At 38.8% G+C, this 26,735-nt stretch overlaps 1 protein-coding gene across 8 annotated transcripts in view; it reads right to left on the minus strand.

Annotated features, from left to right (window-relative positions):
- WDPCP (WD repeat containing planar cell polarity effector) overlaps positions 1-26,735 on the minus strand; it is a 147,135-nt gene that overhangs the window by 52,051 nt on the left and 68,349 nt on the right. For all 8 annotated transcript variants that reach the window (XR_007777174.1, XM_030236108.2, XM_050972666.1 and 5 more), the window contains 3 exons: positions 19,097-19,706; positions 14,860-15,048; positions 12,245-12,368 (listed from right to left, as the gene is read on the minus strand). Coding sequence is in view for 7 of the 8 variants with exons in the window: in XM_030236108.2 (XP_030091968.1) it covers positions 12,245-12,368; positions 14,860-15,048; positions 19,097-19,706 (923 nt within the window). In the remaining variant the exon portion in view is untranslated. The remainder of the gene's footprint in view (positions 1-12,244; positions 12,369-14,859; positions 15,049-19,096; positions 19,707-26,735) is intronic.

Raw genomic sequence — 26,735 nt, forward strand, 5'->3', positions numbered from 1 at the left:
AACTATTACAATTTGCACCTTTTAAAACTAGATCCTGTCTTTTATTGTCATCTGTACTTCCTTTCAATTTCCTACACTCCTTATTTCCTTTTTCATACTCATTTTCCTTCAAGAGAACATATATTTTGTTGCCATATCAGTATTTCCCTACCTTGCGATTTTTTCAGCGTGGCTTTCCTTCAGGTTTCTCTAAGCTGCAACCAACACCCACCCAGCAAAGAGAGGCTTCCCCCGCCCCCAAACCTCTTCATTCCACCAACCTCTCACTATTTAGTAACTTCTCAACAGTGTATCTTTATCTTTAAATACAGACACACTCCAACATACTCTTCCAAAGTACTCTGGGCTAAAAACAGGTGTTAATTAAAAATGCTGATAAGAGTCAGTGACACCTGTTGTTTCACATTTATTTTACTCAACCCTGTCTGTTAAATCCTAGCCTTTATTGCATTAATTCGCTTCTGCTTTTCTTCTTTTCCAGCTTTATCCCTCTCACTCTAGTGATCATGTAAACTTAACAGTATGTCTTGAAAGCTGGATTTTATTGAGCAAACATATCAGCATGTCTACACACTAAAGACAGCTATATAACAGAGGCCCAGTATCATTGCTGTGGTTAAGGATGAGTTGCTGCCTTTATAATAAATCCCTATTGTGTACATGTGATATCTCTGCAATTTTGAGCTGCAGCAGATGGAAATTTGGTATTAAAGTTAAGATGAACAGGCCCTTTTCCTCCTTGGCATTCTTTGAGGTACAGGGCCAATTCTCCCTCATGCCTGACATTGGATAAGATGTGCTTTTTTAGTGCTAAGACTTCTCAGAGAAAACATATTAGCTCAATATTTTCTAAAGCTGGCTGCTTAAACATAAATATCTACTTACAGAATCATGGTTCAGGGCCAAATTTTGAATCACTTGCTGAACTATGGGTTGTTAGAGTATATTTACCTTTTCCATCTATGTTTGTCAATAACCAAATTATTTCTCTTTAATTGTATGAACAGTGATAATGCTCATACAATTCCCACACATAATAGCTCCACTGCAGCAAATACAGCCAGGGAAGAGACAGATAAGATATTGTCTGGAACTTTGTATGAATTTTGGCACATTTTTGAGGGATGAGATGGAAAACTATTGAGTCTGATGTTCTTTTTCTGCACAGCATCATGTCCAGAACATAAAACATAGAAACAGCCTTTTGCTGAGACTGAAGGCACTCCTGACCTAATCCCTTACCATTAGCTGGGAGAGAATATTAGAACAGGGCAAGTATATGGTGATACTTCCCTAAGTAGTCTCCCAGTCTCCTACAATTTGTGGTTCAGGGATTTGCTGAGCCAGAGGTGGTTTCCAGGCTGGTGTTCCTCAGTGAATTCTTCTTCTCTGAACCTTGCCTTTGAACTCACATACAATTTTAGCATCCACAACATCCTGTGGTAAGGAGGCTCATATTTTAATTATATGTTATGTGAAGAATCACTATATTTTGAAACGGCCACGTGTTAGCTTTGCTTGATGACCTCTATTTTTTGTATTAGAAGAAGCAGTGAGCAGTCATTTACTGTGCTCTTTCTCCCTAACACTCACAATTTAATAGATCTCTATCTCTGCTGCTCCTCTTTAGGTCAAGGAGTTCTAGTCTATTTAGCCATTCCTTTCACTAAAGCTGTTTCATGCCTTTAATCATGCTGGCTGCCCTTCCTAAACCATTTTGAGTTCTACTATATCCTTTTACAGATTGTGGGACTCCAAAACTACACACAAAATTCAGGTGTACTGAAGTTCACTGTTTTCTTGTCTAGTTATTTTCTAAGAATTCCTAGTTTGCAATGTGCTTTTTGTACTTCAGCTGAGCACTGAACTATTTTACAGCTGTAGAGTTATAGGACCAAATTCTTCTTCCAGAATAATGTTGAGCTCAGATTGCATCAGGTTACACATGAAGTTTGGAGTCACACACCACTGTGTACAAAGTGCTTCACTTTGAATTTGTTTACACTTAATTTAACCTTTAATTTTGACACTATGCCATTGCATCCTGTGAAGCCCTTTTGCTGCTCTTCACAGCAGGTCCTATCTTTACTAGTGTTAATAATTTAGTGGCATTAGCAAATGCTGGCAGCTCACTCTCTGCTTCTTTGCCAGGTTACTTACAAGAACAGATGTGCTATACTTAAAATTTCCATTGGTGACCTCCATGACAACTGACCATTTACTCTTACTCTCTTTCTTACCTTTTAATTAATTACTTATCTATGAAAGGGAAGCTTTCCTCTAATCCTGTGGCAGCTTAGTTTCTTTAAGACATATTGGTGAGAGACCTTCCAAAAAGGTCTTCAATGGTCAAACTTTCATCAGTAGCAGCTGGGTGGGTAGCCATTACTCACATGATTGCTGACATCAAAGAATTTTAGTTTTGAGGTGTGACTTACCTTTACAGAAATCCTGCTGACTCTCCCCCAACATGTTATTTGTCTTTATGTTCACACATTTTTAAAACATAGTTTCTACTAATTTCACTGGTACAGAGGCTGGACTTACAGGGCATAGTTCTCCAAGGTTTCTCCAGATCATTTTGAAAACGAACTTAATATTTTCCCTGTTTTTGTCCTCAGGTGCTAAGCTCATTCTAAATGTGAGGTTACACATCACAGTATTTCAGATGTTTTATCCTTTACTAGCTTTAGAAATTCTGGATTAATTTTACCTAGTGCTGGTCATATATTACTATTTATCTATCTCTAGTTGATACTTCAACACTTACCAATGTAAACCATGAAACATCCCTATTCTCTCCTATCTTGACCAACTGGTCAAAAGGAGATTTTTAAAGAAATCTATATGCCTGTCCACTTTTTGTATCTTTTTGTAAAACTTTCTTGATATATATATTTATTTTTTTTAGTCTATGAGCCTCTCATTCTATCACAGAAACTATCTGAGCATCTAAGATCTTTCTGTTAATTGGCCAGTAATAATGTGATACAGGAGCTAGACATTTACAGTGCAAATCATTCCATTTATCTTCAAACAGCTTACCTTTACATGGCTAATTTAAGCTAATTAGGTAGGCTCCTTTTGTAGTTAATTGATAGGGATAGGCACTGACATTTGACTCTTCACGCTTATCTGAGATATCTCCCTTCAATGGGATTACTCATCCTTTGGGTGCCCATGTCTTTATCTTAACTACAGAGGAAGCCCAGATGAGCATGTAGGACACATAAATTCTACATTATTAAGGCATGAGAGGTGCACTCCCAAGACACTACATCCATTTATTGGACAAATGACTTTTGCTGACTTTTTTCTAAATTTTCCTTTTGGTGTTCTTTCTTTCACAGGCTCTTGGGTTCTGAAGAACCATAAAAGGCAGATCTGCATTTTAAGACAGAAAGCCTAGGGCTGCCTGACTATTCAGTTAGCTCTTCCTGCAGGGCACTGGAAAAAAGTAAAAAAAAAACTCTGAGGGAGTGAGAGAAAATTCTGATCTGATGAGCTGGGTTAACAACAGAATATTGCCAGATAGTCCACATACAGTAAAGGGAACTGTAATGGTGGGGCTCAAGAAGACTTTGAAGATTAATGAAGAAAAAGTGTCTTGGTAGAGAGATGAGATATGAATTGATCTGGAAAAACTTCAAAGAAAAAAAAAATCTTAAATTCAGTTCTTGATCAGGACCTCAAATTAGAGATTTTGGAGTGTCACTCTAAAAGAAGATGTTATTAGTGACTAGGTGATGAAGAGGGAGAAACTGATGACCTGGGAAGGCGTACAACAGCTGCTCCAGGATGGAGATATGTTGCTAAGAACTAATTTTTGAGAGGTTTGTCCAAGAATATGATATATTTGAATTGTTTCTGCACTCAGTGTATGCCCAAAGCCCTCAAGATTTCAGGGAAATTGCACAGCTGGTACAGCAGGAAAAAGCCACCTTGCAAGGGCAGATTATCAGTTACACAACACAATGGTGGTCTCAATGTGGGCTCAGCTTCTGAAAGTAGCAATATCAAAGTCAGATTAACCAGCATGTGGGAATAGATTTGGCACAAACAATATCAGTCCAGTGTAGCTATTTTGTGTTCCTTTTTTCTAGCGCAGTCCCATGGGTGGGGACGTAGCAGAGAACTGGATGACTTCTGGCACTGTGGGCCACCAAACTGCATCTGCTGCTGGCTGTGCAAAGTGGCTCCAGATTACAGCAGCTCTGGGACTGCTCTAAATGTGTCTAAGGGGCCATTCTTCCTATCCTCCAAGCAATGTCTCTCCCATTAGGTTGAGCAGCAAATCTTGCCCAAATCTCTGACAGCGATTTTTCATGGTTTATCTTCATGGCATTTTGTTCTCAAGCAATTATGTCATGTAATTCGTTGTCCCCCCACCCCAATATTTTGCTCATTATTTCTTACATTGTAATCATTGCCAGAGAATTGAACCCTAGAGTCATTCCTGTAGCATCAAAGTATCTGACTGAAATTGAAAACTGTGTTGGAGCTGGTTTAAGAAAAAAAATCATTAACAACACAGGACTGAAGCAAAGACAGTCTAAACTTTTTATGAGATCTTTACCCTCTTTAACTGCAAAAATAACGTAGTTCCATTAAATAGGTGCCTTTATTTCTTGTTTCTAAAACAGGTCAAGAAGCATGACCAGGGGAATCTTTTCATGTGTAGTTCCATCACAGCAATATAAATTCTCATTTATCAGTGCTGTGGTAATATAAAAACCTTTGGTTTTGATCGTTTTCAAAAGATGACAAAAAATGACTCTTCAAAGTCCTCTCCAGAAGGTACTACTTTAGTGAAAATGCTACTACTGAACTTACTCCTATAGAGATGAATTCTGTTCATGTACATGGCCACCATAGAGAACCTGACTGTCATCAATGATCATTTTATCTGAAGGCATAATTTAATGCCTAATAGGTTACTACCTTATGAATATAAAAGACATTCTTAGTCTTCAACCATGTCATCATTAATGTTTATACATATTTTGTGACACACTATGTACCAATATAATTATAATTCTACTTCTAGGCTACTCTTAAAAAGGATCATAAAAGCTCTTTGCTCACTCTGTCTCTCAGTTCCATACAGCTGGCAGCAGATGGGATGGAGAACTATTCCTAAGGAGCTGAGGCATTTTTTTCATTTTTTTTCACCTTTGATTTAGGGTCCTATTTAGGATGGAAATACTCATAGTGAATATCTACTATGGAGATTGCAGTGTAGTGATACGGGAACCTGCTTACCAAGGGGTAGTTAGTTAGTACTGCTTTAGTGATGTACCTGCAGGGCAAAAGAGCTTTATTTTAGCTTTTCAAAGGCTGTCTTGGACTTAAGTGATAACTGTCTGTGTCCAGGCATCATGTCTTGTAGTATAGAAGTGCACTTCAGAACTCTGGAATCGTGAAGTGATTCATAAAGATCAGTGGTGGCTGGATGCAGATCTCCCCTGATGCTAATGACCGCCTTCTCATCTTCTTTAAGAATGTTTATTTACAAAGGAGCTCTATCAAGTCCTCTGTGCAAAGTCATAGCACTTGATGAATGTTCTGCCCAATATGAAGATAATTTTTTTGCATTTACCCAGTAGCATCTTACATGGAACACTGAGAAGAGTAAAACACTTCTGAGATTTGTGAAGGAGTGAAAACAGCAGAAGTAAAAACATGGTGGAAGTTCTCATTTTTTGACTCATACAAAGGAGAATCTTTCATGAACCTATCCAAAATTCTACCAGAGAATGTGATCAGAGTTGCACTTTTCTCTTGAAAGATGAAAAAGCACTATGTTGTTATTTACAACAAAGCTTTGCTTTGTAGTTAAACATATTTGTACCATAGGGGGGAAAAAAACCAAATTACATTCTCTTTATGAAATTATCAGATTGAAAGGTGCAAGTGGTTTTGAATCTTAGTATTCTTCCACGTAGGAAAGAAAAACAATCCTTAAACTGGGTATTCACAAACACAAAAATAAAATTATAAAGGAGGAAAGGGCGCAGGAGAACCACAGAACTGTGGCTGCATCTTAATTCTGCAACTGCTGCGCTGCATTTCAGACTTTCTAGCCCTGCTTTCTCACTCAAAAAATGGAACACAACAGAGCAGGCGTGTGCTTGTGCCAATGTGTCCATGTCAAACAAACAAGATAATTTCATGCATTAGAAAATATGACAAGTACAATTTACAAATGCTTCATCAGAGTGAAGCTAAGCCATGAGTCAGCGATGCCACAGTTAACGAGTGAAAAATGGTTCCATCCCATTCCGTGTTCCCTACACGGCTGCACGAGGCTGTGAGACAGAGGCAGGAGGTGCTGCAGCCACTCCCCCAGCACACAAATACACCTAGCAAAAGGGTGGGGGCAAAAAGGGAGGTTACAGCTCCCCAAGGCTTCCCAATAAATCCACCTCTGCTCAACATTTTACATAATGATATAATGTGTTATATTATTATAAGCAGTGACATCATAATGAAATACCAGAGTGCTACTGAAGTGGCAAGGAACACCTAAGATACATTTCTGTACTTGTAATTCAGTTCCTGTATTTTTTAATTATAGATAAGGATTTAGAGGGAAAATAATTATTCATTTCATAAATACTGTTGTAATGGATCCCTGGCATATAATTAAAAGGCCTTTAATTTTAATTTTGTATACTGAATGCTTGTTTTTGGAGGTATTCCATATTTTACATTCAGGGCCTGCAGAGCTCTAAGCATCTATTTTAGTGGAAGATGAAGATGATGTGTGGTTTGCAAATTTAAGAACTTAGCTTTTATAATAATGGATACAAATAACATGGCCGAATCCAATATATTGCGAAGAATTTTCCTTCCTTCTAATTGCAATCTGTTTCAATTGTGCTGTCAGTGTTCCTTTGCCCATCTCAGCTTGGATGGAGCATCTTCTTTCTAAAGTGCCCTCATGCCAAAAAAGGGAATCTCCCATCACTGCATTCAGCATTTTCTAGAAACTGACCTCATTGATGGTAGAAAAATAGATAGACTATAATCTCCCTGAAAATGTGAAAATGGATGTCCCCAGTTATTTTCAACTGAACATATAACCTTTTGGCCTACAGTAAAGAGTAAAATCACTGGCACATGATTTTTATTAGGTGAGGATAGCCCTTCTAAAAAGGTAACTGTATTTCACAATTCTAGTAAATACAGACACTCACATCTTTAGAAGTACAACAATAAATGGAACTTTTTTGGCAGACTCAGTAGGCAGGTCAAAGACTGTCTCAGCATGTAGAATGAATTAATATTTCTCTCCCGTGAGCTAGTCCTTCTAAAAAGGCTTAAGGCAGATTGGTGGGGTATTCAAAGGAAAGCTGGAGAGCGGGCTGAAACCTTTTGTTTATATGAACATTTTTCAGATTTAGATCTTGAAATATTTAAGCATTTTAATGTTTTAATCTTGTATGAAAGACCCCGCCCTTCCCTGTCCATCCCTGATGTGTCTGGTCTCCTTCACAGCCCACCACACACATCCTAAGCTGTCTTCTCCCATTTGACTCTGTGCTGCCATTCTGCCCTTCTTGCGGGACACTGTACATTCCCACGCCTGCCTTCAGACCTTTGTCCCCAACACTTGTGTTTTACTCATGCTCCTGACCCCACTTCTCTGACTCTTCCTACCAGACCTCTGAGCTCTTCTCCTTAGTTCCTTGTTTTCTAGGTTTAACTTCTGTGAATCTGCTGCTTGCTCTTTCTGAAGCCCAAATGACCTGCAGAAGGCCTACTCCATGCCAAGAAATACTTTCTGAATATCAGCCACAATTTTACTGCACATAATGGAGGAAGCACTATGCTTCCTCCATTTGGTGCACTAGGATACAAAAGTATCACTTTGCTTTAGTCTCCTCACACTCACAAGAGAGTAACAAATGTCCCCTAATGCTGCATCAAGTTTACAATCTCAGTTTACAGGGCTTCTAAATCCAAGTCTTCTGCTTTGGTCATAGAGACTCATCTGTTGTGATGAAAAAAAAATCACTCTGAAAAGATACATTAGCTATTTGTAACTAGCCTGCAAATATTCACTGCTAAATGAAAAAGAGTAAAAAAGTGAATAAGTCAAATAATAGAATCATAGAAACAATAATATCCTGAGTTGGAAGGGACCCACAAGGATCATGAAAGTCCAGCTCCTGGCCCTGCACAGGTCAGCTCCAAGAATCACACCCTGTGCCTGCAAGCACTTTCCAAACACTCCTTGAGCTCTGTGCTTGGTGCTGTGACCACTGCCTGGGGAGCCCTGTTCCAGTGTAAAAGCATCCTCTGGGTGAAAAACCTCTTCCTAATATTCAACCTAACCCTCTCCCAACACAGCTTCAGGCCTTTCCCTCAGGTCCTATCACTGGTCACCAGAGTGGAGAGATCAGTGCCTATGTCTCCACTTCCCCTCACAAGAATGCTGACCACAATGAGGTCTTCCCTTGGTTTCCTCTTCTTCAGGCTGAACGAACCAAGTGACTTTCTATCTGCCAGGGCACTGCTTTCCATCAACCAGGATCCCTAGGTCCCTTTCCATGGCACTGCTCTCCAGCCTCTCATTCCCCAGTCTGTACATCCAGGGCTGCACCATCCCAGGTGCAGAATCTGGCATCCCCTTGTTAAACTTCACATGGTTGGTGATTGCCCAGTCCTCTCATTTGCTGAAGTCTCTCTGCAGCATCTCCCTGACTTGAAGGGAGCCAACAACTCCTTCCCCTCGTGTATTGTCTGTGAAGTTGCTCAGTGTCCCTCCCAGTCCTGTGTCCAGGTCATTCATGGAGATGTTGAAGAGCACAGGGCCAGGGATGGAGCCCTGCAGACCCCCAGTAGTGACAGGTCCCCAGTCTGATGTCAGTCCGTTCAATGTAACCCTTTGTGTCCCAGCTGTGAGCTCACCCATCCCAGGATGTGTTTATCCAGCTGGGGTTGAACATTTTGTCCAGAAGGATCCCATGAGAGACAGTATCAAAAGCTCTACTGAAAACCAAAAGCATAACAACAACTGGCTTCTCTTCATCAGCTGGGTGGGTAACCCTGCCATAAAAGGAAATCAGGTTTGATAAGCAGCACTTTCCTGACATGAAGCTGTGCTGGCTGAGACCGAGGAGTGCTTTGTCCTTCAGGTGCTTTTCAATACCTCCCAGAACAATCCTCCCCATAATTTACCAGTCACTGAGGTGAATGTGACAGGCCTGAAGTTTCTAGGGTCATCCTTCTTGTCCTTCTTAAAAACTGGGACAATGTTTGCCAGCTTCTGGTTAGCTGTGGCCTCTCCAGATTCCCAAGCCAATTCAAAACTCATGGAGACAGGCCTCACAATGACATCAGCCAGCTCTTGGAGTGTTCTCAGATGAATCCCAGCAGGCCCCACAGACTCATGGGGGTCCAGCTGGAGCACTGGAATGGTCCTCAGGGCACTGGGAGCCCCTTACCCCACCATTGGTGTTGAAGACAGAGACAAAGAAAGCATTAAACATCTTTGCTTTGTGGCCCTGTTTGTGAGGTGACCATCCTCCTCCTGTAACAGGCTGATGTTATTTCTGCACTGGTTTTTGATATTAATGTATTTAAAACCCCTGTTTTTATGGTCTCCCACAGCTCTGGGCAGCTTCAGCTCCGGTTGAGCTTTGGCCACCCAAATTTTCTTCCTGCAGTGGTGAACAGCACCTCTGTATTCCTTCCATGTCACCTGACCTTGCTTTCCCCGACAAACAGCAGTGGGAAGAACTCCCCATTTTCAGTGTCCTCATGGGCATAACATGGTGTCCTGAGAAGGCATAATTCCCTTCTCACTTTTCTTCTGAACCCACAGTTGTAAATCAGGCTGGCAGGAGCGCCTTGCCTTGCTAGTCTATCACAGACAGATGTAATAGCAGCAGCTGCAACTTTCATGTGTCTGATTTAGTGGGCACTGTGCCTCCCTATGATCCTCCTAGACATTGCATCATGCCTGGATGGCATTCACTCACCCAGAACCATGGTTTACCATTCCCCAACAAATCTGTAGTTCTCTCTGCTTAGCCTACATTTAAATCATTCTAGTCACTTAAGAAAACATCTGAAAGGAAATAAACACCAATTAAGGCACAGCCACTTTAATGCAGTAGCGATCAGCTCTGAACATCATTTCCTTGCTTTCTATCAAATAAATCTCCCATATTTGAACATTTAATTTTGTACTTAGATTATGTCTTCTGAGATAAGCTTTAAGCATTACCATCTGTTCTGTAGCAATCACATGATCCTATCACTTTGATTCGGTTGAATACAAATCCCTTTGAAAATAGGAAAACAGCGAAATAACACATTTGTTCCAAAAACTACCACAACTGTAGATTGTTCAAGGGCTGCTTTACAGTGGGAGGTAGAAGACATGAGGAAACTCTCGTGCACACCTCCTGCTGTGCCCCACGCTGTCCAGGCAGCGTTCTGACACTGAAGGTTCTTGTTTTAGGAGGACTGAGTCAGTGTTTCAGCTGCAGCCTCAAGGGCTGGCAGCTCAGCCAGGGCCCCATGCCTCCGCATGCCTGCTAGCACTTGGAAGCAAACCCTGAGTCAGAGGGAACACACCTTTCTCTTGCAGATGTAAGAGCACTAGAGTTGCATCTCTCAGAAATCTCTGAGGCATTTTTCCTGCATCTGTCCTCTGCAGGCAACTGGCCCACAGCCACGACAAGTTGGCCACTGCCACAACAGCATCTTCCCTGCTGGTTTCTAGGAGAAAGGCAATAACAGTTTGTACCCACTGTTGAAGCCATGTGTGTTAAGAAAACTCCAGTGAAGGACTGGCACATATTATGCAAATATTGGATCATTCTTCTACAAGAAGTAATTGCCCCACTGGAACGGACCTGTTCACCAGGAAGATGATCCTCTTCAGACTCAAAACATAGAAGACAATATAGAATACTTGTCTTCTAGATTTGAAAAAAAGCACATTCTATGCTATCAAAGTAACTTGCTTTGCCCGTGCAGACAACGTATATACAATCTGGATGAATCACTGCAAAAGGGTGCATTGTCAGTCTTTGCACTATGTCCCTCTACACTCCTTCTCAACAAGATGTTACAAACATTGCTTCATTCAGAAGGTAATTCCTCCTTATTTTATCCCCTGGATAATTCCCAGAGGGAATATCACAGCTATATTTGTGAACAGGTTGAACTGCTGCATATCAATATTTATAATGGGTTGAAAAAAATTCAACAAAAAAGCAATGTACTATAAATTCTTGCTGAATTTGTTATTATTTCTCATCTAATATCAGAGCAGCTTCCCTGTGAAGACAAGGTGAGGAAGTTGGGGCTGCTCAGTCTGGAGAAGGGAAGGTTGTGTGAAGACTCGATAGCAACCTGCCAGTATCTTAAGGAGCCCACTTGGAAGCCAGAGAGGGACTTTGTCAGGAACTGCAGTGGTAGGACAAGGAGTAATGGCTACACAGTGAAAGAGGGGAAATTTAGGTGGATATATGGAAGAAATTCTTTACTGTGAGGGTGGTGAGGTACTGGCACAGGCTGCCCAGAGAAGTTGTGAATGCCCTGTCTCTGGAAATGTTCAAAACCAGTTTGCATGGGGCTGGGAACAACCCGGTCTAGTGGAAGGTGTCCCTCCCCATGGTGGCTGGGTTGTAACAAGATGAACACCAATAAGCATGGTGTTCAATGGTCCCTTCCAACCCAAACCATTCTATGATTCTATACAATTCCCAGACAAATTCAACACTGCATTTTCTCCTCTTATTTTAATGGTATTGAAAATTACTGGAACCTGAATTTACATATAAGAATTTTAAAAGTGAGACTAACAAAATGTTCGTATTTCAGTGGTGCAAAGATAAAAATGTCCTGGACCATGCAGCATGCTTTTGTGTTCTAGCATCTTTATAAACTCAGTGTTTTCTTCAAGTTGCTAAGTTCTTTCTATAACTAATCTGCAAGAAGTTGGTGAATATTAATCTCTCAGAAGAATGGTATATTTTTTTCTATCAAGCTAAATGAGAAAGGATGATTCATTTTAAGTGTATTGATGACAGAAGAGCTCTGAATAGCACTTTATCTGCATTACTCTATTTGAAAGGAACAAAGTGCAAGTTAAACATACATTAACAACTAATGCATTTTTTTCAGGGGTGGTCCTCTTGGAAAATGTTAACAACATTAAAGTAGGTAGTTATTGAAATATGCAATTAATTTTAAGTTGATAGAAGCTGAAACTGTCACTCACCTGAGCAGGTGGTGGAAGAACCTTCTTGCATATCTGCTGATGGGGTCCCTGTACTCCAGCACAGTTCTATCCAAGAGAGGTCTTGTTGGAGCATAAAAGGTTCCAAGGCTTGCCTCAAGCTGTGCTGTGGAATTCAAACACAGCAGCAATGAAACAAGTGAATTAGTTTCAATTACAACAGGTTGCTCATGTTTGCAGTCAGTCAAATTCCTGAAACAGTGATGAAATGTGATGTTGTTGAAGGACAGATGAAATTAAAATATGACAGATTGTACAAACAGAAATGTGCATATAAACTTTGGCTTGGAGGCACAGCTGACAATGACTTTGAGCAACAGAAGCTATCAAAAGGATAAAGAAGTCACATCAAGTTCTCACCAGCAGCCTACAACTAAAAGTGACTCATGAGACATACAGTGTGAACAAGATTGTCCAGTAGAGATCAACTCTCAATTAGCTCAAATCGTCTTTGTCCTCTTAGGCAAACAACAAGGGAGTTCAGTTTTTCAGGGATTATTGTGTTAGGTCAGCAGGTAACAGAACCCTCTTTGTGATGGCCTTGAGGTCTAAGGAACCTCCTTCAGTCCACAGATCTTTAAAAATTTTAAATAAAAGGGTCTAGGAACCCTAAGGGTTTGACAGCATGTAGTGGTGGGAAACAGGATAACCTCCCTTGTAATCAATAAAATAAAGCCCTTTTGTTATACAAGGTCTCTCTTCTTTAAATACTTTCTGACTGCTGTACTCCACAGCTCAAGCTCTTAGGCATTTTTCTGCACTTTTTAAATACAAAATTATAAACAATAGAAGTAAACATATAGTATACTTATGTGTTCCACATGCTTAGCTGAAAGGAAATTAAATAATCAATAATATTTATGCTCTTTGGCTTTTGCTTCAGAGTCAACAATGTAGTACAAGGCCTTATAGGCAAAAAAGGAGGATTTGCTATATAAGTATTTGCTGTATATTTATGTTGCTCTACAAGCAAAATATAACCTATTGTCTCATTAGGCAGACAGAATCTCATTGATTTTCCATTATTAATGTTTGTCTGAACTAGGCATTTCTGTACTTAGTGACAATTACTCTTTACTTCCAAGCATAGTTACATTTGATTTTATTAGGCTTGATAGCACTAAATGTGCTAATAGTACTGAGTTAGTTACACAGGCAAACTGTTAGTAAATTAGTTTTGTGTTATCTCCAATCTAGATAGTAAGATAAGTCGAACTTTAAAGGTATTTTCTTTCAAAGCAGCAGTCAATTTAGATTAAAATAGAAAAACAAGCCATACTCCCTTGCCATTGCTGTTTTCTTGACAGCATGTTTAGAACTTCTGAAATATTTCAACTGACATGGAATATGAGTGACTACTGGCACAGTTATGCATTCATTAAATAGCCCAGCTTGATGTTGAAGGCAGGATAAAGATCTCAAAGATAACGGCCCCATCACTATAAATAAAAGGTCCCACTGGGTTTTGTTAATAAAAAAGTAAACAAATTACCATGCCAAATTTTTCAGATTTAGATAGAATAACTCCGGGATGGAATAAAATTCTCTCTTCTGTAAACAGTGTTAGGGAGCTGCATGGGGGAAATACACAGACATCTGTTTATAATGTATATATTTTTAGAAGACTATCATAGCCAGCCCTTTTCACAGGTCCTTTTCAAAGCATGTTTTATTTAGAGTTTATATGTTGTGTTTGCAACACGGAGATTTTTTTAATCAGATCCCACAAAATGGGATAGCTGATGGTTTGGCAGCAATGTAGGACACCTTGGAGTTTTTCTATCATCAAGCACACCAGCATCCTGAGTATTCTCTCTTCCTACAAAAGATGTCTGGTCTCCAGCTGTCTGCCTGCTAGACTGGAGGATAACACCTTCTCTAAATTAAAGCACTTTAAATCTTGAAGTCTATTGAGTTTCAAGATAGCAAATCAAGAGGAAGGCACCACTCCAGGCTTTAGCAGAGACAGGGCTAAACTTAAAATTCATAATTTCTTCTGAGGGACCCTAGCTACTACTGCAGGGGGCTAGATTACAGTGAGGACAAATGCTTTAATCCTAAAGGAGGCAGCAGAGGATAGTGTATTCAAGGCCTTTGCATCTTGGAATGAAAGAATGACCTTTGAAAGCACCTTAAAAAACATACTAAAATCTCTTGTCCCCATTTCAGGAAAACATCTCTCCTTAAGTTGGTGCTGTCTCAGCATGAATATAACACAAATATTTCAATTCTGCATTAACTAATCTTTGCCTGTAACATAAACTAAATTTATAGAATGTAATGAATGCTAATGGCATGTATATTAAGTAATGCCTACAGCATATATATATATATATATATATATATATATATATTACAATGTGCATTATTTTAGTGTCACTATTGATACAAACTAAAATGTAGTCAACGCATTGGTCCAGATTTTATTGAAATTACTTGTCTAAAATGACATGTGATTATGAGGCACCATAATCTGGCTGACTGTCTGGAGTCTCACTACTATCTTCTTTATAGAGTCAATAAATACATAGTCATAATCCACACATGAATTACCAAGACACCACAGAAATCCATTAGAAATATAAGCAGTCTCTTACCCTCTCTGGCTGGTGTAAGCTTTTGTTTAAGGAGGTGGTTGCAAATGGCACTCAGGCAGATAAAGCACCGCTGACCCATTGTGTTCCAGTTCATGGTGCTCAAGACATTAATTGCCTCCTGTATCTCATCATAACGAATATACTGGTGGATGATTTCCTCAAGGCCCAGCTGTCCTCTTGTGAGCACACCTTTAGCAAGAAATATTACAACCAGAGGTAATGGGTTCATACTTTTATACCGAGTATGTAAACCAGTAGCTGACTCCTTCTCAGCACAGTTAAAAACAATTGCCATAATTTAAAATAAGGTTGATGCATTTCAGTATTAAATTTTTTATAAGAGATAGCACCTTACTATCTTGTTATACTTAGACTGAGGGTGCTGGACAGCAGACAAAAAATCATCAATGAACTTCACACATGGATATTAAATGAATGTAGCCAAAAGTCACTGGTGACATTACATAATGAAATTTGGCTTAGAAAGGATGGAATAACTGTAGTTGGAGTTTATCAATATTGCAAGGGAGGTAGTAAATTAACTTTCACAGCATCTCCTTTCTGTTGGGAAATAGTGCTGGACAACACTAAACCCCAGAATTTGTCTCACACAGATGTATCTTTGCAGACAAGTGTAGAGAGCTCCAACCTCAAAGCAACTCTTACTCAATTACTCTCCACATTGCAACTGCTCTGGAATGTCCTTCTAGGTTGGAAATATTCTCTAAGTGGAGCTTTTTTGATGAGGGTATACCATGGAAGCTATCATCATCTTGATACTACAGACCTTTGAATTACAGTTTCACATGAAACCAAGAACAGGCTTGCCACACAGAGGTTTCTTGACTTGTAGATCTCAGCTTCCAAAGAGAAAAGGGGACTAAAAAGCTGCAGGAAGTAATGTTATTTATTGTCTCTGACTAACCAAATGATCATGTGACATTGGCCACACATAGCATTTTAGCAACTCCTGCTCACTTTGGATGGCTCTGACAGAGTACTCTTTATCAGAACTCCTCTAAATATTAGAAAGAGACCAGAATAAATTTATTGTTTCTCTATCATTAAATAAAACCATCATTTTTAGGTTGGTTAAAAAAAAACAAACATTTTCTCTATTTATATTCTGATGTTGTTTGTTGAAACTAGATATATGGAAAAAGTTCTGATGAGATAGGGAACAAGCTGAATTTCAATACTGGTATTAAAACCATAGGACTGGCTGGGGTAAATGAGGCCTGGTAACAGAGAAGAGCAGACCTGTTATTTATAAAACATACCTCACAAAACTTTCATAATTGTGAATACTGTTTGTGATGTGAAATAAGAAATGAGGGGAAAAAAGGGGGAGAAAAACATTCTAATTAAACTGCAGAGAACTTGCATATACAGAACAGATTTTTTGGGGAAAAACCTTACATATTCACATTTAGTAACAGAGAAACTCTTAATCTTTTTAGCATCATCCAAGAAAGGTTTTCTATTGTATTTCACCTTATATTTGCATATATTAAAGCCTATGGACATTATGCTGGATAACAGCCATGTTTAACTTGGTAATATCTAATAGTTACCACAGACTTTATCCTAAATGTTCAGTGTTTTAAAGTATTACAGCAGCTGGGCAATCTCCACATTAACCTCTCAGTGAAGATAAAAATACTTATTTTCATGTTAATTAAATACAATACTATATTTAAAATGCCTTTAAAGGCCAGCAATGCTGAACCACTGGCACAAGCACCACGTTTGGCATTATCCAGGATCTGGGTTGACATCAATGACAAGAAGCCGCTTTTGGAAATGAGTTTGGCATTAGACATCAAAAATATTTGCCATTAGTGTTTGAGGGTATGTTTAATGTGACTTTTTCATGAAATAAATCTGGATAAACAGCATACTGGAGATTCACAGAACTTACCCAAAACCATAATTTAGCTGGAAGTTAAAAACATATTTGCCTATTCTCACTGACATAGTTTCTTAACAGACTTCTGTGGGAAACAATTCCAAGCCATGTGTTACTCATGGATTTTATTTCAGTCCTGAATGCCTGTCTGGGTCTTGCTGTCATGGGTCCCTAATTTTTTTCTATAATTAATTATTGAATTTAATTGATTTATTTGTTCTGCATTATTTCTTAAATAGCAGAAACCTAAAAACTGCTGATAGTGTGAAGAGGGACTTAAAATCAACACAGTGTTCCCTTGGCAGTGTGGCAAACTGAGGACATGAGGTGTAAAGCTGAACACCAGGACAAAATAGAGAGCAGCATATTTTTGCACAGTGGACTACAAAGAGGGAGAGAAGGAAGAAGGGAGACAGCTTTGCCTTCTTCCTAGAAGAGATTTTATAGTAATTATACAGAATGAATTTTAAAATGTGATAACTTTCAGCTGTAAAGGTCAACATCTTCCCATTTGGATGCTTGACTTCTCCTGGGTGGTGCGCTTCCAGGCAACCTGCTTGGGAAAAAGAGGTGACAGCCAACTCACTGCCTAATTGATTTAGGAACAGTGCCCAGGGAGACAGTCCAATTAAGTTTACAAGCGGGCAATTAGCAGGAAAGGCCTCTAAATCCCTGTACTGAGAGCCTGCTTGCCTTGGTAAGAACATAAATGTGCTAAAGATAGCAAGGGGAAAGCTGTGCATTCTGGAAAGCTGTTGTGAGAAAACCTCACCAGGGAGGACTGAAGAAAAGCAAGGTAGAGGTGGGTAGAGTGCCTCCTGCTCAACTCCATCCCACCAAATCAGGACAGAGATAATTTAGAGGGTTTTTCTTTTAAATGGCCAACATGCACGAAATTATCAAATAGCTGTTACAATTAGTGTTCTGGGGTACACTGTAACTATTAAACCCTCATTGAACTTAATGCAGACAAATATCTCCAAATGAATGATAACCTGTAAACAGGTTTTTAATTAGGTTTTTTTTTTTGATAACAGCAATAATCTGGATTAGCTCTTTTAAAACCACACAACTATAAGTCAATCCAACATCTTTTTGTTACTATCATCCTATTACAATAATTTAGCTTTTTGCAGTGGCACACTTGGTTAAAATTTTGTAACTCAGTCTTTGAAATTTTTAGGTCTCTGGTAATTTTAGACAGTTTTTTCCCCACAAAAGTACATGTGTGTCTCATTAAGTAAAGAAATGAATTAGATTTTCAAATCTTACTATCACCTAGGTTGTTATTTTGAGTATTTTGGCAATTTGTTTGGTTTTGGTTTTTTTTGTAAAAAAGGTTTATTCCTAATCTCAATAGCTTTATACAGAAGAACCATTAAAAACTCTCATAAAGATCTACAGAAGTAATCCTGTTTTCTTGGACAGACAATGGGCAAAATGCTGACATTTTCCAGGATGGCTGTCTGCCCTGCTGAAACACTGGCTTGGGAGTCAGAGGGTTTAAGCATGATTGTTTTTTTAGCTCTCACAATGGGCTTGCACCACTGTAACTTGCCTGACTTGAATGAAATGAATACAGTTCTCACTGATGAGCCACTGCAGGGGTTTTATTCTTTATTCAGCCACTGTGTAACTCTTGGAAAGCCCTTTAGCTTTTCTTTACTGCTTCTTTTTTTTCTGCTTGTAAAAGGAAGTTAGTTGTGGTTTTACTCTTTTAAAGTCTCTTCACACTTAAAAGAGAAGTGCTATATAATTTCTAAAATTATTATTTCTTTTATTCACAACTCCTTGCAAATTAATTGAGAGACCAAACTTCTCTGGAGGTTATGAAAATCATTCTTCTTCTGTGGAAAGTCTTCAAAGGAAAAAAAAATGTGCAACTTCATGAACCAGGAAGAACAGAATACTGGACAATATACATCACACATGCAAAAAAAGTTTGGTAAAGGAAATTTACTGTTCTATTATTAAATATGCTTATTTTGACTTGTTAGGGTTATTACTACAGAACAAATACAATTCTTAAGATTATATACTACAGATTAAATGAATTTTCCAGAGGAAAAACTGTAATGATTTATTAAAGTAGTGAGGAACATTATGGGATGCTGATCAGACAGCAGGTTGGGGTCCTATTCTATGAATAGAAAAAGGTATAAAGTTATTGTGAAACATAAAGAGCTCATTGGTATCTTCAGCTATCTTTGGAGCAATTTGCTTTGAATGCCGTGGTCTCATATACCTAAAATTAGGGTGTTCCCAACCTGTGGGATACAGATGATTCTTTGACAGCTCAAGGTTCAAAAGATGTGCTTAGTAACTTACCAAGTTTAAAGTGAAGCACTCCCAAGGGTCCTTTATCAAATCTAACCAACAAAAGATCATGAATATCCATGCTGGCAGGACTGGCAAATGCACCTAGAGGAGCAGCCCACTGGATCTGGATGAGGCTGGTGGGCACATCACAGTGTTTACTGAATTGCAGAGTTGCCTCAGGTGAATAGTCTTGTGCCAAGAGCTGAATTTTAACTGGGGACAGTGCCGTGTCAAAAAGCTGCAGCTCCCCTTGAGAGCTGCCAACCACCAGCATGGCTCCAGAAGGGTGGTAGGTTATTACAGCAGGGAGCAGCTCTGCCTGGGCCAACAGAGTCACTTGGCTGTAGGCTTCGAACAGAACTACTGAGGAGTCTTCACAGCCCAGCACCAGTTTGTCTTCCGTCACATCCCTGCAGCAGCTGATGGCCCTGGCTCGCAGGGGGACCCTGGTGACGGCGGCGCACTGGATTTGGTTCCTGACGCACTTGTAGACGCAGCTGTCGGCCATGGGCTCCTTGGCTGCGGATAGCGAGTGCTCCACAGTCAGCACCTGCTGGGGCTGCATAGAGCTGAACCTGGCATCCAGGGGCTCCCACTCCGTGCGGATGTAACTCAGCACCTGGCAAAAATCCAAAGCCTTTTGGAACTCATTTGTGGCGATTTACTCTTAAAAATAGACTGCTGCGAATGAGCTTTCCTGTGTTTCAGTCATAAGTAAGAATTCTTGAAACAGAGCTCTGAAATATACTCTTTTAACATTTAAAAGATTAATTCATTTGATTAAAAAAACTGCAATAGAGTTTGAGCCATATTTGTTTGTCTGAACCTATTAACAGGTTAGCAGAACTAAAGATAAAAGAGGGTATGGTCAGTGATGGTAAGAGGAGAAAGGACTGATGTAAAAGAATAATTGTTCACAAGTGGCCTGGGGTAAAAATCCGAAAATTCTAGGAAAAATCTATAGTATGTTACTCTCAGCATCAAGCATCGAGGGCCATGGTAACAGAAAATATTACTCTGAAGTGGTAGAAACAATGGCATGTTTAAACAGCACCTACTATACATTGCCAGATGAGAAGGTGGTAGATGTTCATGGGTGCCAGTTTTAGAGGCAGAAATAATGAATTTGTGATAGCAGAAAAACGGAAACCATTACAGGGTACTTGAAAGTTAAATGAATGGGAGGAAGAAAACAAAGGCAGAATGTGATAAAAAGCAGCTGGTAAAGAGCAAGAATCTGGAGTGTGGAAATATGGGAAGTACCCTCAAGAGGTGGAAGCAGCAGTGGAGACCAGTGAAGGTTCCTGTACTACGATAAACGGGTTTGAATGAGAGGTATTGTACAGGATTTGAGCAGGGAAACTGTGAGAGAAACAAGAGCTGTGAGTAAGTTACAGATGAGCTGATGAAAAGCTATTTCATAAAAAATAGAGAAAAAACCTGTGGCTCTAGAAGAATGAAAGTAGTGGAAGCCAGTCAGAAACTTGCTGGCGTTTGTTCATGCAGAAATAAAGAGTGAAAGGAAAATGTGAACCTGAGCAGAACCCTCTCATGCTCTCATGTATACCCACAGCGATCTCCACGTTGTAAATTAAAGCTGCTGACCTGCCACAACTTTTGGAAGCCCCTTGAGTCCACATGGTATGAAAGCACAGAATGGAGTAAAAAATGTGATTAAAAGGTAGAGAGAGGATGAGGAAGGAAATCTAGACATTTCAGGGTGAAAACAGAAAGGCACACATAATGTTAGAACAATTTAAATTTGATTTCCACAGATCACAAGGCCAATTGAATATGCAATTTAGCCTTTCATCCTGTAAAGGAGAATAAGAAATTCAGATTTTTTTTTTTTTTGGATTCTACCCATTACTTCTAAAGTAACTGATAAAGTTATAAACAAGCTTTTTGGGATGTTGATCAGACTGATTAGGATCTTTTGTTCTGACAGTTTACTTATTTTGTCTGCAAAAGGATTTCTCATTCAAAAGAAAGAAAAAAAGGATTATTGCAGTGCTCTGGCTGGAAACCAGATGACAGTTAATACAAAAATCTTTGCTGTTTTTAGATGAGTAGCTAGGGACGTGCAAAGAACCACTTAATCCAAAAGCACCTGATGCAGAAGCCAATGCATTTAACCTGTGAAAACCACATCAACCAACAGACATCCATGAACATATGTGTCAAAGAGGAAATAAAAGATTATATTACTTTTCTAGTCTGAAAAGCACTTTCTCACCTCAACCATTCCCTCACCAATGGCTTAGCCTCTGCAACAAGTAATTTTATGCCCACAAAACCTTGCAGTGGCGACTGTGCAGATGTTAGAAGTGCTGAAATGTGTTTATTAGGGTGTTAAATTGCATGGCAAGGAAACTCCTAAAAGAGGTTATTATGGACAAAGGATTACTGTTACCACAGAGCTCTCTAACCCCAAATAAAGACAAAGTGAAGTGTTACTGTTTGTTCTGCAGTTTTCCCTAGGAGTATGTACAGAGACTCAGGTAGCTCCTTTCAAATGTGTGAAACAGAAATCTTGCCCAAGCAAGTCTTCAAAGCTTCCATAACTTCAATGAAATGAGCCTTGAGGCTTTCTTGGACTCACTTTTGTGTCTTCCTGTGGAAAGTTTCAAAGTGCTGCATTATTCTGCTAGATATTTTGACCCCAAACCAGTATTTTTCTCTGGACAACTCTTCAAAAGCTCCAAGAAAGCCATGAAGATCCACAAAATAATCAGGCTGATGACAGCCTGAAAGCTCTCATCAAATTAAATTAAATTCGGAAGAGAGGCTGGCCTTGAAGGTTAAGGCAATAGAGAAGAAAAGATGTGAAACATGTATTTTACAACTCCATAGGAGTGACTGAAGGAAACCAGCAATGGAAACAGTCACAGAAAAATAAATGTTGCCATATGATTGCATGAGAGTCAGCAAGTAAACTGCAACCAATTCATCATTTTGTCCTGCCTTCTTAGAGCAAAAGTAGGACAAAATGATGATAACTACCTACAATTTCAAAGGAACTAAAATCTTCAATTTTGGAAGATTAATCTAATGAGTCTTGAGATGAGAAGCTTCCTAGCTTCACATAGTTTTGAGAGCAAATCATTGATATGAAGTCTAGGGTGGGTCTGGTTGCTATATATAACACAATTCTAAACTAGGAAAAAGTTCCTGCAAGGAGAGAAACTCTCTGTAGCCTTTCAAAACATAAGGTTTGGCATAATGTTTAAATGCATAAGGCTTAAAGGAAACCTTTCTAGACACTGTTGTTCAAATTCTGTTGGAAAACAAGAGAAACATTTCTCCCCAAATTGGAACAGATAAGCTGCTTCTCATGCATCAGTGGCCTCATGTGCCTCTTGCAGGAAGAGAACCAAGCCAAGAGACCTCTTTATTCTGCCTTCCAGATCTGGTGAATGTATCTGGTATTCAGCATTCTGAAGGGGAAAAATGAATATTGTCTTCCATCTGAGAGGGAACATTTGGGTTTCTCTGTCAGAAATTAGTTTTATTATTTATTCTTCATGACACTAACTGGAAAACTAAAGCCCAGAGACACACAAATACAGAAACGTTAATAAGGTTTTTGAAAGATAAGTCTAATAATCAAAACTTTTTTTTTTCTTTTCCCCCAAGAAGATAGTATTCTGTCAGTTGTTTTCCTATCTGGTAAGTGGACATATGGTAGCAAATGTAGTGCATATAGTGCTTTAGCTTTCCATTTAAAGGAATCCACTGAGATTCCTTCCTGGTGAGAAGCAGTTCTCTGGAACCCCAAAAGGTAACATTAAATCATTTAACAAAACATTTGCTTACGGAATGGGAAAGCAAAACCTGAAGGAGTTTCCTCAGAAAATGTCAGATTTGTGGAGGAGGGGACAGGGCAGTGGGTCTGAAAAGACAGAGCTGTAATATCACAAGGCAGGGTGTATGGTCCATTCAATGTTCAACACTTCCCATAAATTTTGGACTAAGCACTTAGCCTTGGCTTTCAAGAAAAAGTTTCTGGAAGTGTTTTGCATGAAGTAAAACCAATTACTTTCTTTAAAATAAATAGATTAATTAAAAAATTTTAATTTTATGACATGAATGTTACAAAAATGCAGTGCATGCATTTAAATACTGTCCATGGAATTTATACATATTTCCTTTATTAACGTAGCAGTCACTCACCACTGCACATTTATATTATTTTCCCCTTGCAGTATTGCCTAGTACCGGCTTTAGTTCATCAGCAGGATGAGGGATGCTATACATGCCAGGTTCCCAAATCCTAGAGCCAGGAATCATAACAATCCAAGTAAAGGAATCTTAGTCTTTGTAAATAAGAGGCCTGCTATGCTATTTAAAACACCCTCTTTCATTTTATGTTTGAGAGAAATAATAGTGCTAGCTTATGTGGACAGAATCACTCTTCTCAGTGAAATTTTTTAAACACTTAAAACTGAAGTATTTTGCATAGAGTGCTGGGAAAGGATAAAGTCCACACAGCAAAACAAGTAAGAGTTTTAACCAGTAGCTCTTAAGCAGAAAATTGGCTTACCAGGCAGATGAAGAAAAGAAAACAAAAGAAACAGAGAAATAAGCTTGCTGTGACTGAACTGTGTGTCTTTCAGATGAGAAAAGAATGTTTGATTTATTTTATGGATGTTAAAAAAGTGCTTATTTAATTTCACACAGTGAGGTTCCAAATAGCAACAAACATTTTAATTAGAAATGTAAAGTGGGAAATGTGGTGCACATCAGAGTAAAATAGTTTTAAATATGGCCTAGTGAAGTGGAAAGGGAAAAAACCACCCTATTTTAAAACATTTCTAAATAAAAATGAAAAGCTCCTATTCTGGGTTACTTATTTGGCTTCATCGTATCTACAGACATACATGCAATCTTATTATTTAGATCTCCAGTCAACACTCATTCTTATTTTCTTTCAAAATTTATCATCATCATCATCATCTTTATCCTGTATTATTCATTGAACTTCTAACCCAATGTGACACTGAGGATTTCACATTCTTTGCTGCATGTGTGTGAGAGGTATTTCAGCCATTCAGACACACAGGGTAGATGCTTTTCTGAGCACTCCAGTAACTGTAGCACAGCTCACACAGAAAAGATCTGCTGTGCTTATTTCACAAATCCAAAGCACAATATGAGAGCAATAACTATTAAATATTATCTCTTGGGAGAAAGAAAAATATTATTCTCTCTCAGGGAAATTATTTTTTCCACAAGACTGAAGTATAATTTCAGTCATTGCCACTAGCACTAAATGGAGTGAAAATAAGAATGGTGAAGACAAATGCAAAGTGCTACAGTAACTGTGCCCTGGCATCAGCACCTCCTGTTAATTTGTGTTTGCAGAATAAAGTTCACGTTGATTTTAACACAACTTTCTCCCAAACAATTTAATCCAAAGATGATTTCACATCAGATCCTATTCATTCATAGCAAATTGTCTGAAATAATTTCTGGAAGATTCTTCTTCTGGTTTTGAAATCTAAACACCAGCATTATCTCCACAGGGATACAATTTAAATAACATTCTTTGATCGTTGGTACTTAAAGGTTAAAAACCCCAACAAACTCCAAACAAAATAAACCAAACAAACCTCCAATAATTAAATAAATAAATTAGAGAATGTGTGAGTTTGCTGGAGGAAACCCATGCACACAGGAAAGCAAAGGTCCAACAGACAACCCCTCCTGCAGCAACATGCATTGCACACCAAAGCAAGGTCACATGCTACAGAGAAAAGCACCTTTATTTCTTCAAGGGACAATTCTTCACCAAATCTTATATCATTCAACACTGTAAACACTGATCTCAGAAAAAAAATCAGTAAAATAAGTTAAGCTTCACGAGGAAAGAGATTTCTGTTTGTAGAGGAACAGTGGTTACCTGTAGCCTCAATAGTAGCAAATGCTAAAAATAAAAAGCCAAGTGGCAAAATTCAAATCAAATTTCTAGTGTGTTTAAAAAGTAAAATGCATTTCCTTCCCTGAACTGAGAAGCTGCTGAAGTACACAATGCCCCAAACACTCCTCGTGCAGTGTGAATCATATCCCAACACAGAACGTATAGTTACAGGTGATGATCATGCTGAAGGCTTGAGCTGTCTCATCCCAGAGCTATTCCTGTCCTCATCCTAATAAGCACTCTTCTGGGGGCAGCCAGGATCACTCAGAAAATTCTTTCAGGCAGGAAGCAGTACCATGTAAGTGCCCATTTGCCTTTGCTCTGCCCCAGCAGGAGGAGTGGCAGCAGCTGGCAGGTTGTTTTGTGGTTTCTGTAAGTCAGCACTGAGGTGATGGCTGTGGCCAGCACCCATTCATTTCCTTGGGCTTGGTTTTATAAACCCAACATGCCAAACAGCTTTTTATGGTCTTGTTGTTCAGCAATTTCTGTTTTTCTCCTAATTCTAGATAATAATACTATTTTATCCAGCTGATGCTATTTTCCAGTAAAATGTTGGTGGCATTACTTTACTACATTTTGATAAAGGCTCTAAACAGAGTAAGTTCACACTTCTAAATCTTCTTACTTATTTACTGTGAGTAAATTAATATTACTGGTCAAATATGATAAATATGAATTTATTTTCAGTAATAACAGTGACATGTCCAGTTTTTATTTCAAATCTATACCTGAGGAATACTACAAATGGCAAGGGATTAGAGGCAAAGAGAGGCAAATGAGCATGATTACAGAACCACTGTCTTTTTGTGGTATCTGACCTAGAGTGTAACTGTTTACAAGCTGTCTAGAAATGGTAACTATGCTTTTTTTCACATATAAGCTATCAAATGTCCTTCAGAAGTTAAAGGTGTTAAGTTAAAGTTTCACTTCAAGACTGTAGGGGGAAAATGCACCTCAGTTAAATGTGGACTGGAGGTTGATGCTAATTCTAGAGCTTCTGGGTTATGATATTCTCCCATCCATGCACAGGAATTTAATCCCTGCCCATAAGGAACTCTATAGAAATCAAACAAAAGACCTCCAGCAAATAGCACCATGGGTGACTCATCATGGACGTATAGGCTAAGTGTAAAGGCAGGGTGACCTGAGCCTTCCTGAGCATCCAAGAGCTGAATACATGGAACAGCCTAACTGACAAACAGGAAGAGAGTTTGTTACTTATATATGACTTAGCTTTCTATTGCCCTGGCATAGTGCTTGGTATTTTATTGATAAATACAGGAAAATAAATTTAATCTGAAGATCTAAGAATTAAAACAGAAAAGTACAGGCAAAGAATCAGAAAAGGGAAAGCAACTGAACAGTCAAATTTGGCAGTGCTGCTTTTGAAAAGAAGTTTCTTATATTTCTGTTACAATATGGGCCAAATTAAAATTATTATGACTTTAAGCCTAAAGGCTCAGAGAATGTTTATTATCACTATTATGTAAAGCATCAGTGATGTGCTTGAGACTATACTGGAGTTTAAACCAGAAATGATAAAACAAGGTATATTGAAAGATGCAGGGAAATGCTGTGATTTAGAAATCTCCCTAAAACATATTAAATGAAACACAGAGAGCTTTAAACTGATAAGGTGGTTTCTGTTAATTTCTTAAAAGAAAACGGTCTCTAAAAAACATCTCAGGAAACAGATACTGCAAACTACTATGATGGCAATAGGGAGAT

The sequence above is a fragment of the Serinus canaria genome, chromosome 3 (genome assembly GCF_022539315.1).
Source record: "Serinus canaria isolate serCan28SL12 chromosome 3, serCan2020, whole genome shotgun sequence".
In the NCBI taxonomy this organism is placed as follows: Eukaryota; Metazoa; Chordata; class Aves; order Passeriformes; family Fringillidae; genus Serinus; species Serinus canaria.